The sequence below is a fragment of the Sparus aurata genome, chromosome 8 (genome assembly GCF_900880675.1).
Source record: "Sparus aurata chromosome 8, fSpaAur1.1, whole genome shotgun sequence".
Taxonomy (NCBI): domain Eukaryota; kingdom Metazoa; phylum Chordata; class Actinopteri; order Spariformes; family Sparidae; genus Sparus; species Sparus aurata.
In genome coordinates this window covers 31,319,289-31,336,134 of record NC_044194.1, presented here as the reverse complement: position 1 = coordinate 31,336,134, position 16,846 = coordinate 31,319,289, and the positions used below count along the sequence as shown (strand labels likewise).

General features: G+C 39.6%; 1 protein-coding gene across 3 annotated transcripts in view; it reads right to left on the bottom strand.

Annotated features, from left to right (window-relative positions):
- wwp2 (WW domain containing E3 ubiquitin protein ligase 2) overlaps window positions 1-10,257 on the bottom strand; it is a 72,433-nt gene extending 62,176 nt beyond the window's left edge. For 2 of the 3 annotated variants that reach the window (XM_030425639.1, XM_030425641.1), the window contains exons 1-2: window positions 10,192-10,257; window positions 8,895-8,976 (exon numbers count right to left, since the gene is read on the bottom strand). In XM_030425639.1, the coding sequence (XP_030281499.1) occupies window positions 8,895-8,964 (70 nt within the window). In that variant the 5' untranslated portion in view covers window positions 8,965-8,976; window positions 10,192-10,257. Of the gene's footprint in view, window positions 1-8,894; window positions 8,977-9,469; window positions 9,738-10,191 lie in introns of those variants that run through there. The other variant, XM_030425640.1, reaches the window with a different exon arrangement.
- Window positions 10,258-16,846: the final 6,589 nt, after the last annotated feature.

Below are 16,846 nucleotides of genomic sequence, written 5' to 3'. Positions count from 1 at the left end.
CATTATAACTAATGCAGTTGGTTCATTAAACATGTTTGCTGTTTTCACAGTAAAAAAACTAACTTTTTCTACTCTGATTTTATGTTATTTTGTGATTTTAGGTCCATAGTGTTAATATAGTACCTTAAAATGAAGAAACAACTGTACAGTCACACATGTGAGGTTGTGCTAAAAATAATTACACCAAGTAAGGCAAGGTAAATAGTTTTTAAGGTGAAATATAATGGTATAATCAAAAGTAGTCAAAAACAGCCAATTATATCCCTGACATCCCACCTTCAAACACAGCCTCATTTGGCCATCCATGAAAAAGCTACTTAACCTCCCACTTTTCTATAGGAATACATGCTTCCTTCGGGCAATGCACTAGTTATAATAACAATACAGTAAGTGCTGCATTAAAGTATAGGATACCTACTACTTGTACTGCGTGCACGGAGGTTTAGTATATTACCTTTTAGGCCGTGCATGGAGAGCAGCCAAAGAACCAATACCAACAAAACCCAAGAGAAGAAAAAGAGCTCTACAACCCACTGTACACTACCTGTTAAGCAGCAAAGAGCTGACAGACACTGAGACTAGCTGGGGAACACAGCGGAGCATTTAACAGCTAAAAGAGACAGATATCTCCCTGAGGAGACCAGAATATCAGAGATACAGTGGGGCAAAAAAGTATTTAGTCAGCCACCAATTGTGCAAGTTCTCCCACTTAAAAAGATGAGAGAGGTCTGTAATTTTCATCATAGGTATACCTCAACTATGAGAGACAAAATGAGAAAAAAAAAAAAAATCAAAATGAGAAAAAAAAAAAATCCAGAAAATCACATTGTCTGATTTTTAAAGAATTTATTTGCAAATTATGGTGGTAAATAAGTATTTGGTCAATAAAAAGTTCATCTCAATACTTCGTTATATACCCTTTGTTGGCAATGACAGAGGTCAAATGTTTTCTGTAAGTCTTCACAAGGTTTTCACACACTGTTGCTGGTATTTTGGCCCATTCCTCCATGCAGATCTCCTCTAGAGCAGTGATGTTTTGGGGCTGTCGCTGGGCAACACGGACTTTCAACTCCCTCCAAAGATTTTCTGTGGGGTTGAGATCTGGAGACTGGCTAGGCCACTCCAGGACCTTGAAATGCTTCTTACGAAGCCACTCCTTCGTTGCCCGGGCGGTGTGTTTGGGATTATTGTCATGCTGAAAGACCCAGCCACGTTTCATCTTCAATGTCCTTGCTGATGGAAGGAGGTTTTCACTCAAAATCTCACGATACATGGCCCCATTCATTCTTTCCTTTACACGGATCAGTCATCCTGGTCCCTTTGCAGAAAAACAGCCCCAAAGCATGATGTTTCCACCCCCATGCTTCACAGTAGGTATGGTGTTCTTTGGATGCAACTCAGCATTCTTTCTCCTCCAAACACGACAAGTTGAGTTTTTACCAAAAAGTTCTATTTTGGTTTCATCTGACCATATGACATTCTCCCAATCCTCTTCTGGATCATCCAAATGCTCTCTAGCAAACTTCAGACGGGCCTGGACATGTACTGGCTTAAGCAGGGGGACCAACTGGCACTGCAGGATTTGAGTCCCTGGCGGCGTAGTGTGTTACTGATGGTAGCCTTTGTTACTTTGGTCCAAGCTCTCTGCAGGTCATTCACTAGGTCCCCCCGTGTGGTTCAGGGATTTTTGCTCACCGTTCTTGTGATCATTTTGACCCCACAGGGTGAGATCTTGTGTGGAGCCCCAGATCGAAGGAGATTATCAGTGGTCTTGTATGTCTTCCATTTTCTAATAATTGCTCCCACAGTTGATTTCTTCACACCAAGCTGCTTACCTATTGCAGATTCAGTCTTCCCAGCCTGGTGCAGGTCTACAATTTTGTTTCTGGTGTCCTTTGACAGCTCTTTGGTCTTGGCCATAGTGGAGTTTGGAGTGTGACTGTTTGAGGTTGTGGACAGGTGTCTTTTATACTGATAACGAGTTCAAACAGGTGCCATTAATACAGGTAACGAGTGGAGGACAGAGGAGTCTCTTAAAGAAGTTACAGGTCTGTGAGAGCCAGAAATCTTGCTTGTTTGTAGGTGACCAAATACTTATTTTACCGAGGAATTTACCAGTTAATTCATTAAAAATCCTACAATGTGACTTCCGGTTTGGTGAGCGATGGAGTAGGCAGCAAGTCGGAAGGGCTCTGTCACCATTCGACATTTATTTGATATTTGCACTATTATTTACTCATTTAGAGCGTGGTGAACCCACTTCGAAAGACTTTTTCGGCAGTTGTCATCTCTAACACTCAATTCGTCATGGTTACAAAAGGTAAAAAAGCTGAAAACGAGAGCGGACAAGATGGCGGTTCAGCCTCCGAGCAGCTAGCTAGCAATGAGCCCGCAGAGGATGAAAATGAAGACAACCCACCGGCAGCGTCCCTCGGGGACATACAGAAACTACTCGCAGGCATGGAAGAGCGGATCATTGCAAGCTTGACGGTAAAAAATTTCAGCCAACCACGCCGCCATTGCCAGACATGACCAGACCATCCAAGCTATTGAAACCTCAATGGATGACTTCCAGGGGAGGCTAGCCACGACGGAGTCCACAGTAGGCAAACTTGCTAAAGTGAACGAACAACTGCAAATAAAGGTAGATGACCTCGAAAACAGGTCAAGAAGGTGCAACATTCGTATAACAGGCATACCAGAGGGGACCGAAGGCAACAAACCAACCTCCTTCCTTGAATCCCTCCTGGGAGAAATCCTTGGCGCCGACGCCTTCCCTTGCCCTCCAGCCGTTGATAGAGCGCACAGGCTGGCCATCCAAAGGAGGCAAGACGGCGCGCCCCGACCCTTCATAGCCTGCATCCACGACTTTCAAGTGAAGCAATGAATTATGCAGCTTGCCCGAGAGAAAGGCTCTCTGACCTACAGAGGCAGGGAGGTTCACATTTATGCAGATTACAGCGCTGAGGTGTCCAGGAAGAGAGCCGCCTTCACTCCAGTCAAGGCCGAGCTGAGGAGAGCGGGATACCAGTTCAGCCTACGCTTCCCCGCAAAGCTCCGTGTAATCGCCGGGGGATCCCGGTATGAGTTCAATACCCCAGCTGAAGCCGCCGCGTTTCTGGAGGAGCGACAATCGGCTGGGTGAGCCCCCTCCATAACCACGATGATGAGGGAAAACACCGGGGACGTTATTCTCTTCTACCCTGATCTTGTTGGATTGTTTGGTGAGTGAACTCAACTACGGATTTATCTAAAATGTCCGGCACCTGAAATCTGAACAATTATTCGTACCTGAAGAAAACGCTGCCCCACTTCTCTCTTTTTTTTTTACCCGCATTTAAACAAACAGTATCTGGCATATACGAACTTATACCATGTGCTTTGGACACTATACACACGGCGGGGTGTGAAATATTTAATTTATCCTTAACTGTTGCTGTTTTCTGTGTTGAATTTGGTCAGGGGGTTGTTTATGCTTACGGCGGACTTGCCGGGATCACTCTGTTAATGACCCGGCTGCTTTTCCTTTCTCCTTTTCTCACAAGTAATGCTAGCTAGCCTGTCTGCTGGGACTATACAACTCAGGACACCAGGGTTATTTTATTTTATTACATTTCACACCCGAAATTTTCACTTACGTTTTTATTTGTATTTTTTCTCCGGTTATATTTTTTCTTTCTTTTTCTCCCTTTCTTTTACACGGACACATTACTAATGTAAACTTTCACCTGAGGAATGATGGGAAACAGACTTTTATGACACTGCAAAACTTAAAGTATACATTCGAGGACATATCATAGCCTACATCTCCACACTTATAAAAGAAAAAAAATCAAGATTACAAGATATCTCTCAACAAATATCAGATATTGACTTAAAATATGCTCAAAGCCCCACCTCAGGTCTGTATAAGGACCGCTTAAGACTACACACTGAATTTGACCTGTTAACCACTGATGAGGCAACACGTCTCATTATGAAGGCTAGACACAACGCCTATGAGTTTGGGGATAAGGCGAGTAGACTACTAGCCATGCAAGCTCGTCAAGCAGCTGCTTCTTGCTCAATTACAAAGATTCGATCACATACGGGTGAGATATTGACAGACCATGGTGCAATAATGACTCCGATCTCCCTTGTAATTTCTTTGAAAATTTGACTCTCCCTGCTGTGTCTGAGGAACAAAATACCAAACTGAGCGCAGACATTTCAATTTCTGAAATCGTTACGGCTATAAAATCTATGCAGAACAACAAATCACCTGGCCCTGATGGGTTTATGTGTGAATTTTATAAAAAGTTTGCTCTGCAATTAGCACCAACATTCCAAGCTATGTTTAAAGAAGCACTCTCACTGGGGACTCTTCCTATGACGCTGAGACAAGCCTCAATCTCCCTACTGGCGAAGAAAGATAAAGATCCGCTTTTATGTTCATCATATCGACCAATCTCTTTGCTAAATGTCGACTTTAAAATTTTATCTAAGGTCTTAGCTAAATGCCTGGAGAGTGTCATCCCTGATATCGTCTCGCCCGATCAAACGGGATTTATCCACGGCCGTCACTCTTATTCAAATTTGAGAAAGCTATTTAATGTAATCCACTCGGCTCGGTCAAAATATCCGGAGGTAGTAATTTCACTCGACGCAGAAAAAGCTCTTGACCGGGTCGAGTGGAACCACTTATTTTTCACCCTTCGCAAATTTGGCTTTAAAGAAGAGTTCATCGTTTGGGTTAAATTGCTTTACTCCTCTCCTCTGGCATCAGTAATTTCTAATAATACACAGTCTGCTTTTTTCCCTCTTGGAAGGGGGACAAGACAGGGGTGTCCTCTGTCCCCCCTCCTATTTGCAATTTCAATTGAACCTTTAGCAATAGCACTGCGACTCTGCAAGAATTTCAAAGGTATACAGCGGGGCGGCCTAGAGCTTAAAGTCTCTTTATATGCAGATGACTTACTTCTATATGTCTCTGAACCAGCCTCATCACTTCCCTCCATTCTAGACACCCTGGAACAATTCGGGAGAATTTCGGGGTATAAGTTGAATTTGCAAAAGAGTGAAATGTTTTCCTTAAAAGATGAAACGGATGCGCCTCTTTCTAACCCCCCCCCCTTTAAAAGGTCTCAAACTGGTTTTAAATACTTGGGGATTGAGATTACCCGCACTTTGTCTACTACTTTTACAAAGAATTTCACTGCTCTCCTTAACAGTTGTAAACAGGACATGAATAGGTGGGCCTCTCTACCACTATCAGTAGCTGGACGGGTTAACCTCATCAAAATGATAGTATTACCTAAATTTCTATATCTCTTCCAAAACATCCCAATTTTGATTAAAAAATCGTTTTCTAAAACACTAGATACAATTATTATCTCTTTCATATGGGGGAATATACCCAGTCGTATCAGCAAGATCCACCTCCAAAAACCAAAACACTCAGGAGGGCTAGCCCTACCAAATTTCCTCTTTTATTATTGGGCATGCAACTTTCAAAAATTAATCCACTGGCTTGAAGATAAACCAACCACAAGAAGGGCAGAATGGGTGCAATTGGAACTTTCATCATGCCGATATCACTAAGTTCAGTGATTTGTGCAGCCTTGCCCCTTGTCCGTAATAATTTGACTTCAAATACAATAGTTAACCATTCTATAAGAATTTGGGCCCAATTTAGAAAACATTTTGGAATTCAAGGTCCTTCTATCCTTTCCCCTATTAAGCTGAATCACATGTTCACTCTCTCCTGTACAGATCCTACATTTACTCAATGGTTTGATAAAGGGATTAAATCAATCTGTAACTTATACACAGAAGACACATTAGCGTCTTTCTCACAACTATCCCAAGCCTACAGTTTACCTAAAAACCATTTCTTCCGTTACTTACAGGTTAGACTTAATACACATGTTCTGGCTATGTCCGAACCTTTCTACCTTTTGGACAAGTATTTTCAAAGCTTTCAGTGAGATGTTTAGTACCCGATTAGATCCCAGCCCAATATGTGCCCTCTTTGGTTTAACATCCGAGGAATCTCGAACTGTCCTACCGACTAAAGCTTATGTTGTCATAGCTTTCGCTACACTCCTTGCGAGACGCTTGATCCTTTTTAAATGGAAGCAACACGCACCTCCATCCTTTTCTCACTGGGTCAAAGACGTTATGTACTTCTTAAAGTTAAAAAAATCAAGTTCACACTTAAAGGATCTTCCTAATCATTTCTCAAGGTATGGAGGCCCTTTCTTGATTACTATGACTCCTTACAAGAACCCCTTGATAATGAGTAGACTCGAACACATACATGACTCTTTGCATTGGTGGAATTTTCCCTCCCCCATTATTTCATGTTTGTATGTATTTACTTTCACTTATTTATTTATTTTTACTTTTTCTTTCTTAAATTTTATTTAATTATTTATTTATTATCTTACTTATTTATTTTTCTTATTTTCTTAGTTTTCATTTGAGTGCAATTCCTTAAGTGTGTTCTATAACCTATAGCCCTATGGGTGAGCAATGGGATGTTGGGTGTATCGGGTGGGAGAAGAAGGATAGGGTGAACTCATTGGACCAATGTAACTGAAGAACAACGCACCCTGTGTCTTGAAAATGACTGTAAATTGAAACGACATGTACATGTACTGTATTTTCGTGGGGTAAAAATTTCCAGAAAATCAATAAAACATATTTACAAAAAAAAAAAAAAAAAATCCTACAATGTGATTCCCTGGATTCTTTCCCCCCATTCTGTCTCTCATAGTTGAAGTGTACCTATGATGACAATTCCAGGCCTCTCTCATCTTTTTAAGTGGGAGAACTTGCACAATTGGTGGCTGACTAAATACTTTTTTGCCCCACTGTATATTTACCAGGAGAAACATGCAGCAAAGCTCTGCATGAATTATAATGTTGTTTCATCCAAAACTGCTACATGTATAAAAAAAGCAAATGGTGTAACAAGTCTGCCCATAGTTTAAGATTATAAATTATGATAATTATAATCAAATATGAGAACAATATGTTTTAAAGGATTGGCTGGTAAGTTATTCTAAAAGAAATGTTGTTATTTTGCCAGAAAATGTCTTAACATCACGACAGCAATCAATACATCAAATAATTTGAAAAATATGATACCGGTAAATATATTTAGCTGTTGCAGGCCTCTAATAAGCCCATCCTGTCTTTGATTCAGCTGCCTGTCTGTTTACCTATGTACCTGCCTCTGTACTCATTGCCCATGACGGGCATCTTCCACAGAGCTAGGTGGATATATTGCTAAAGATTAGTGAGATAGTCGCACAAGAATAACAGAGAAACTGTATACAAAATGTCCTAATACTATAAACGAGCTTGACAGCCGTGAGTACTATTAATAGCCATGTCCATTGTTTATATTTGTAATGATAGTGTTAGGCGTTTTGTTAATATCTGAATGAGACATGATCTAGTTGAATAAGCTTGAAAAACGTTAACAGTTCACAGCCTCTGAGCCATTAGTAGCACAAAGCACACAGCCCCTGAGCCAAAGAACAGAGCTGCTACAGCAGCAACAAACTTGCTCAGCAGCTAACGTTAGCACAAAGCACACACACAAAAGCATTAAGGAGCTCCTGCTGCTCTGGTTAACATTAGCATTATGGAACTAAGGGTATGTTTGTTGACAGCTATTTGGTTTGTGTTTATGTGACTTTGGCTTTTAACAGGGCTGTTTTTTTGTATCTATTTATTAGACTTAAAAAGATAAAAAAAGCTTGTGCAATATGGCAAACTGCAAAAACACATCCCCAAGCTGGTTTGGATACTTTGGAAATTTAGCTTGCTGTTTCCGGTTTCTCCAACCAACCCAAGTTTTAAGGTAACACATATATCCTATTCAAACCTGCATTAACAGATGGAAGAAGAAAGAAGAAGAAGAGAAATCAAAAAACAATTTTCTTGCCCTAATCGGACTTGTGTCAGTGAAATGTGATCAAAAATCCATTGCAAGGTTTGTTATGTCTTTGTTGGACTTGCACCAGTAGTGATGGGTTTTATGTTAACCAGCAAAGTGCAGAGTGGGAAGACAAAAGTGGCCATGCCAGGATATTATGACAACTGAGCTACATTGTATGTATTTGATCTGACAAACCAAGCGGTGAACTACCTCTGATGCTTTATCATTGCCACCATATGTGATATCTTAAGTCACTGTGAACCCATGTGAGCATCCTGGGTGTTACATCTCTGCCAGTGTTCATTTGCTCATGCAGGTCAGCTCAAAATGGTGACTTATTTGGACGGGTCACATTAATGAAAACACAAAAGAATAAACAGTCCACCAAAATCAAAAAAACTGATCTTAAGGTAGGAAGAACTACACAGTTATTTATCTGACATAATCTGACTTGTCCTAAAGCCTTTAGCATTTTATAAATGCTGTGTAACTGCTGCAAACATCCTGTCTGAACAGCAGGTGAACTGTACAAAAAAGATGGAAAGATGTTCCAAAAATGTCCTTTTGGTCATCAAGTGCAACACCGACCAGAATAATAGTGAGGTGTCAGCGTGACCCATTATTCTTAAAAGAGAAGTAGGTTAAATTGAGAAAGACGTTTCATAAATTGATGCATCATACTGAGAGAATAATTCATGTTATGATGGATGGACAGAAGAGGTATCATCGTGCTACCTAACCACCACCCAGCCATAACATACACACATGCACACGCGCACACACACACACGTCCACACACACACACACACACAAAAAGGCACCTAGAAACCCAGGCTGCTTTTACTTGTTTTGTGAAAATATCTGGGCTGAACTATGCACATTTTTTTCCGTGTAACACTGCAGCAGAAAAATATGCAATACCATTATTAGTATTAGAATGTCCCTGACAAAAATTGAGTGTTACCTTTCAAGATCAACTGAGACTTTTCAGTGGTCTGGGCACCACCAGGTCTGCTCACACTGGCAGTTGCCATGACCTCACAGCTCTGAAACACAACCACGCAAACACACAGTATGTCAGTTCATCGCAACACAAAAACAACCCGTCCATAAGCATATGACAGATATATTCATCAGACCATATACATTTCAAGAAAGACACAGACTTGTTACCCCCCATCGGACATCAGTGAGTGCCAAGACTCTATCAACATCACCTTGAGCAAAGTCAGAGATGTAGCCTGCTGGGCTGAATGTAATGGGAAGGCAAGGACAATGCAGTAAAACTGAACTTGAGTCTGGAGCTAGTGTTATTTTTTATCTATACTTTGTATATCAAGAAGAGATCCTAACCCAGTAACTGGTTTGTTTTGAAGTAGATCCTCATCCTGTTGTCAGTGTAGCGTTACTTGCTGCAGCACCAAGGTGACTGCTGCTGGCATCTCAGTCTGTGACTGGACAAATACCAGTGATGCATGACCATATGGTAGCTAGCCTGAATAAAAAAACTATCAAGTCACGAATTAACCAAATGGCCACCTGAAGTCTGGTTCCGGGCTGCTGAAAAACTGATCATGGCAATCACAACAAAAACGCACATCATCTTCCGTCAACCTTGTGAAACGAGCTGTCCGGCTGGGCAGAGTTAGCTAAATCCGCTACTCAGCGCATAGTAGCTAAAGTTCTAACTGTCCCCGTTAAACAAATTTCATTGTCCCCGTATTTAAATCCCCTTGGCTGCTGCGCACAAAACACAAACACGGAAGATAATCAAGGCATTTCTATGCATCACTGTCAAGCGACGCTAAGAAAACATTACTTCCGGTCATTTTTTTTTCTCCAAAGCACATCCCAACTGCCAAATATACCTGTGTTGTAACCTGTTATGACTAATGCGACGTTAATAGGAGAATACATACTTAATTCTGAGGCGATTCTGAACTGGTAGAATTTCACAATACGTAGTTCTCCCCATACCTCCCCCACTGTGCCAGGTTTTTTTTTTTTCACATTTGTTTTGAAGGGGAAATCTTGACATGCCCGGTTCGCTGTGGCCAATTCTGGCTAACTTGACCTATGAGAAGCTAACTGTTAGCAAGCAAGCTTCGTAGGGGGATTTTATAAAAGGACATGCCGATATAATCTGCTCTGATAACCTGACAACAAGTCATGCAGGACTGTTAGTTACGTGGTTCATGTCAGAAGACGATATGTCTCTTGAAACACTAACATATTAGGCTTAAATGTGGTCTTTCCCGTACCTTTTTCAGCTGTGCTCCGCTGCTGTCGCTAGTGAACTTTCATTTCCGCCTCAGTGACAATACCACGTGACTCAGGGTATGTATTTTTCAATGCACAAAGGATTGTGGGTCATAAATAATTGTAAACATCATACTTAAAATTGAAATTACGCTTCACTTTACTTGCAGATGGAATGAAATATACAGAAAAGGAAGTCGCTGTATAATTGGAGAAAATCTCATAGCAAGGAAAAAAATAGATTGAATAGGTTTCACAAAAGGAAAGTGAAATATAATTCCAAAGACACAAAGGTTCTACACCAAATATAATGTATAAAGGCGAGCTCCAACGTTCAAGCCACTGAGAAATGTGAATGATGATCTCAACCTAAATTTCAGCTAAATTATCACAATTAGAACTTTTTAAAGCAGCATTAATGTATTTTCTATCTCATTTTAGGCCACTTGATGGCAGCAAAATCCACAAAGCAGAGTGTTGATATCCTATAACTGCTTATAACGTTGTTATGGCCATGTATTGGCTATTTATTGAAACATCTGGTCGACAAGGAGCATCATAAGCATTGATTTTTTGAGACTTGTTTGTGTCCATGCTTGATGCATTTAGGTCCAATATTTTGTTACAATATCTGAAAAATCTGTCTCTTTTCTACAGAATGTTCCACTATGTTCACAATGTCTGTGTACCGTTTGGTACTGGGAATGTAGTGTACACTCTGTTTATCTGACTTTTTATTCTAAAAACAGCTGCCTGCTACTGCTGCTGCTGCTGCTGCAAATGGGGATGATAAAAATGGAATGAGTAGTTTGGCAAAACCAAAACAGTGAGCTAAAAGAGACTAAAAAGCTTTGTAGGGCTGATGTAAACTGCAGTTTGTCACCGTGAGCAAAACCTTTACATTATAGTTGTTATTTGTAAAATATGACCAAAGGTCAAATGCCTTATAAGAGGGACAGGCGTTTGCCTGAACTGTGACCTCAGATCACAGAGGTAGTCAACCAGCTCAACAGGCCTCAGCCGTTTTCCAGCAAACACAGCTGGCCACTGTTCTGGGACTGAACACTGCTCTGAGATGCTAGTTTGAGAACTGGGAAAACAGTACAGAGGTGATTTACAGCAGCTCTGATCTGGACTATGACTCTGGGGACAAGGTGGCACTGCAGGCAGGGAGAGGAGAGGCATGAAGGGTCTGGCATCAGCAGCATTTAGAGCTGAAATATCTTCATATCTTGCTCTATGAATTGAATGAATTGATTGATTTGTTTCAGCCAAACCAGAGGTATTTGTGGAAAGACAAACTATGGCTGTTTTAGTGAGTTTTATTTCATTTCTGTTGAGCGTTACCAAGAGAATTAAGCTTGGCTAAGTTCAGTAAAAGAGAAACTCAGAGGGTGAGTTGTATTTTTTCTGTTTATTAAGAAAAGTAGTGTGTTTGTTTGTTTCATTCATTCATTATACTAAATTCAAAGAGAGCTTGTGAAACATAGACAACTTACCACACATCCCAGCTGAAACTACACGGGCTATCGCATATTAGTGTACAAAGTTGTATTACAAGATAGGACAGGCCATGGCTAGCTGGTTAGCATGCTATGTTCAGTAGACATGTCTGCAATGCAAGCCATAGATGTCTTTGACATAACCTAAACACTGTTGTTTCCTCTCACTATGTTAATATTATAATTTTTTTTATCATAATATTTTAAAAATTGGCCATATCTTACAAATTACCCCTGTAAACAAAGTCATCTTATCTACTGATTAGAGCAGCATTTTCACAACTGGCCTTTGATTCAAAGATAAAATATTTCCTTACAGTAATAATATAATTAATGACACACTTTGAGTAGCCTAACGACTTTTAGTGTTTAGAATTCAGTTTTAGACCTTGTACAGTATATTATCAAAGCTGCTAAAAACACTTGTTAAGACAAGTGATGAGAGAAAGCATGGAGTGGACCTTGTTGCAATAGATGCATGTGTTTTACAGATTAATTTACAGAGCTATTAATGCCGTTATCATATTCACAGGTAAGGTGTCCGTATGCCCACTATAACTGTAATTTCTAGTAGACCATCCAGAAGTCCATCAAATCTTTAGCTTCCAGCAGTAGCTTACTGCTGGAAGTAAATCTTTTGATACTACCCACCAGTATTTTTTATTGATGGTTTACTGATCAGACTGAAATGTTAAATTATTTATGTTAGTATCTCCACTTATAAACAAAGCTAATGGTAATTCTCAGGTTTTTAATTTACATTCTTCTACCAAAAAAGGTGATTAGAGCTTTAAATGAACTTAATGCCAGAAAACCAGCTGGCTTCAGAATGTATTTCTCAACCATTGCATCACACTTTAAATCTTGTCCCTGTCAACGAATAAAACAAGGACTGGAAAACCGCCATTGTTATTCTGCTATTGAAAGGTGGCGATCCAACCATTGGAAAATAATTATAGACCAATATCTAAACTCTCTATTTTGGTGAAGGTGATTGAATCTCTGGTAAGTGTGCACGGGAAAGAATATCTTGCTTCCAATACCATGCTCATGTCTAATGTCAGGATTTAACAAAAACCATACTACTACCACATAGGTCATAAATAATATAACCAAAGCCCTCGATAATAAGCAGTGCTGTCTGTCAATGTTTATTGATTTTTCCAGAGCCTTTGATACTCCCGACTGCTAGTTGTGTGGCTTGCAAACTACCTCAGACAGAACCCACGCTGCTAGTTAGATGGTGCTGCCTCTGAGGTACTGCAACTCCACAAGGCTCAGTCCTGGGCCCTAATTCCCTTGGACAGAACATTCCCAACTAAACATTTCATTGTTATGCTGATGATACGGTCATTTGCTGCTTTGCCCCTACTCCTGCTAAGGCTTTTGTGTACCTTCAGCATGCATTTGAGAGAGTACAAGAACAACTTTGTTCAAGCAATAAATTCAGCGTGTCCTTATTGCAGATAAAACTAAGCTTATGTTCTTAATCTCTTCTTAACAAAAAAAACAAGATCTGCGAGATCTGGGAAAACTGTTACCAGGAATGGTCAACAAATTGAGTTAGAATCTAGTTTAAAAGGCCCTATTTGTAAGGAAAGTTGATTTTTAATTCTCATACCCAAATCGTTAAAAACTGACGCTCTGGGATTGTAGGACTTGCTCTTCTTTCTCTGTGAAAGAAAATTGGTGGTAATTTTTTTCCTGTTGTTTATTATTGGAGATGTGTTGTATATAAATGTTTCTCCCCACTGTCTTAACATGCTGGATAGTGAATCACGGGACTTAGATCCATTCATTTTATTTACAAAGCCGTTCTTGGTAAACTCCATATTTTCTTATCTTCTATTTTAAACTTGAAATATAGAAAGCACAGTCTTTGTTCTCTTGACATTTTGTGATTTGTTGTTCCCAGAGTGTGAACTGAATTGGGCAAGAACGCTTTTATCCAATTGATTAATTGATCCCTTATCAATTCACTAGTGATCATTTAATATAATATGTATAGTGTTGAGCTGGAAAATTACACCCAACATTAATTTTATACATGTTGGATAGTGGAGTAGATGCAGGGCATCAGTAGCTCTAGCTCTAGTTTTGCTTGTGGATTTCTAACATCCAGAATCATGCATCTAGTTATACTGTATGATATTATGCATACATGCCACTTATATAATGTTTTGAGCAACAGTATCTATACAAACAGTATTTGAACTCCAAAGACACCTGACAAATGCAAGGAAATAAAAAGCCCACTTGCTTGTGAAACTGGCGATTTGAAATAAAATACACACAGTTGATAAGGATCAAATCATTATATCGTACATGTTCATGTGGCCAGCTACAGGAAACTCTTTGCTCAGTTGTGCTGTCCTCCAGTCATAAAGCACGTAGCCTGTTCTCCGGTTGATAAAACACAAAAAACACATTTATTCCTGCACATAAATGTGAAATACACATTGGATGGGTGGTGTATCACTGCTTCAGGCTCCCATTTAAGTGTCTGAAAAGAATAGGTGAGCTTGTTGCTGCAGATCTCCACTGTTTTAACTCATCTTGCTGCAGTGATGCAGAAGTGTACTCCTTGCTACAGATCTCAAACTTTCAACCAGAGAGGGCAGTGAAACACAGCCTTTCAACCTCATGTTAAGTTTCTCTTAAATGTCTATAAGAGGGGTGGGTATGGTTAACATATAGCCGTTACAGACTAGTAATTAATACATGCTCAATAAATAAAAGACACATAATGCACAATGCCCTTTTTATGTTGCCATTAATGTTATCATCATCACCTGAGAGATATCACTGAAAAAAAGGCTGCAGTATGTTCTCACATTCACAACAGGGGAATTAGTAATTTAAATGTACTGGTTAGTTGACCCAGGCCTCTAGCACTTCTGTTGCTGCACTGTTTACATCCGAACAATCACACATCTTCACTCCTGAAAGCTTTCCAGTACGACTAAAGCCACAACCACTGCTGACCACTGAGCAGTTCTGCAAGGGAAGCTTGGTAGATTTTCTTCAGAGAGGTAATTTAATTAGTTTCTATCATCCTTTATCAAACTTTCTTGACTCTACCTACATTTGTGGTGTCCATAGATTAGACTACACTAGATTAGAATAGATGAGAGAATCTTTATTGTCCCAGAAGTACAATTTGGCTTGCAACACAACCAGTACACATTATCCTAAAATAAACAATGCATAGTGACATAACATAAAACATACAGGAGGGAGGTATATATATATATATATACATATGTATATATATATATATATATATATATATAATATATATATATATATATATATATATATATATATATATATATATATATATATATATATATATATATATATATATATATATATATATATATATATATATATATATATATATATATATATATATATATATTTATTTATTAACTGGACTGATTATATATAATCAGTTAATATTGAATGGTACACATCTTTCAGAGGTAGGCCTATTATTATATATAGTTTATGATAATATAAAAGTGGAATTGTGAGAACAAGCAGAGCTTGTTCAAACTTTACTTAAACCATTCCACACTGAACCAGGAGGAACAATTATTAGGGCCCGAGCAGGGAACCTGCAAGGACCCTATTGTTTTTCATATGATTATTTTCTTTTTCCCAAATGATTACATTTTTCACTGCCTGAACATACCCCAAAACTCATCAAACTTGGAATATAAGTCACACCTGGCGAAAAATGTTATAATCTATTGTCGTCCTGAATTTCCACCACTAGATGGCGCTCTTATTCAGGAAAGTGCATTTTGGCTAATAACTCCCATTAGTGGAGCAGATTAATGGCATATTTCAAGAGAATCGCTCAAATTGGTATACAAGAATGAAATTTGGCACAGATACTCTCGAAGGGTCACTTTTTGGGAAAAAGGTGTTGGCCACCCAAAAATTCAACATGGCGGCCATTTTTTCAAGTGGCCGCTATTTCTGTCAAATGCTCATTATGTCAATCGTTCAAACAGTGATGTAGGCATAACATTTTGTGAAAATACTCTCTTAAGAATGTTTTTTTGGAAAACGGTGCTTGTCCCTCAAAAATTCATGATGGCAACCATTTTTCAAGATGGCCGCCATTTTTATTGAATCCTTCCATCAAATTTTCAAATGGTGATGCTATCATCAAATTTGGTACAAATATTCATCAAGGAACATTCTCATGGGAAAAAGGTGTGTGCCACTCAAAAATTCAAGATGGAGACCATTTTCAAGATGGCCACCATTTCTGTCAGAGCTCAGTTTAGTGTGTTAAGGAAGGTTTTGTTTAATAGAGTGAACGTCATTACACATCCACTGCTGTGGAACTCAGCATGGGGTTGTCAGCTGATCTAGTTTTACTGACACTGTAGTTCTTGTCTAGTAGTAATAGTATAGCTAAGTTTAGTGTCCCAAATGCTGTCTACCAGCCCCTCATTAATTAGCTAGTAATAGATGTAGTTAGATAGCCACACCTGAATTGACAGGTTGTGCCAGCGCGTGAGAGCCGAGCCAAGGGTAAGCATGGCAATACATGACTTGTTCATGTATGCTTACCTGGAAGGTGTACAGATCACGTGGGACTTAAATGATACTGGATGAATGATCGCGCTAGGTGTAGGTGATCCGAACCTAGTTGTATCCCATACCTGAATGTGTACTCTGTCTATGATTGAGGTCCCTGGCAAACCTGGGACATTTTCCCTGAGGCCTCTCTCATCTTCAGCAAACTAAGTCAATACCCTCCTGTTCTGATTGATAGTGACCTGGAGATCCTTGAGAAGTTTGTGGTCCTGCAATATGATCGATCAAGCACAGCTGTTAGTGTAGATGAGGCTAGACTTGACATGTTTGCCTGAAAGCAGAGGGCACTAAACATGCTGCATATCAGGCAGGCTGCATATGGGGTCAAGCAACCCAGTGTCAACCAGAAGCAGATAGTCCTGCTGACTGGGGATGGAAGCTTGGTGAACAATGGGGGGGTCTTCTGGACAACAAATGCACCAATTGCACAAAGTTGTGAACAACCAGCCACGTGTGGTTGCAAATCAGAGTGCCGTGGAAGATGCAAATGTTTTAGATTGGGTTTCACTTGCAATTGCAAATGTGAATAAAAAAGTAA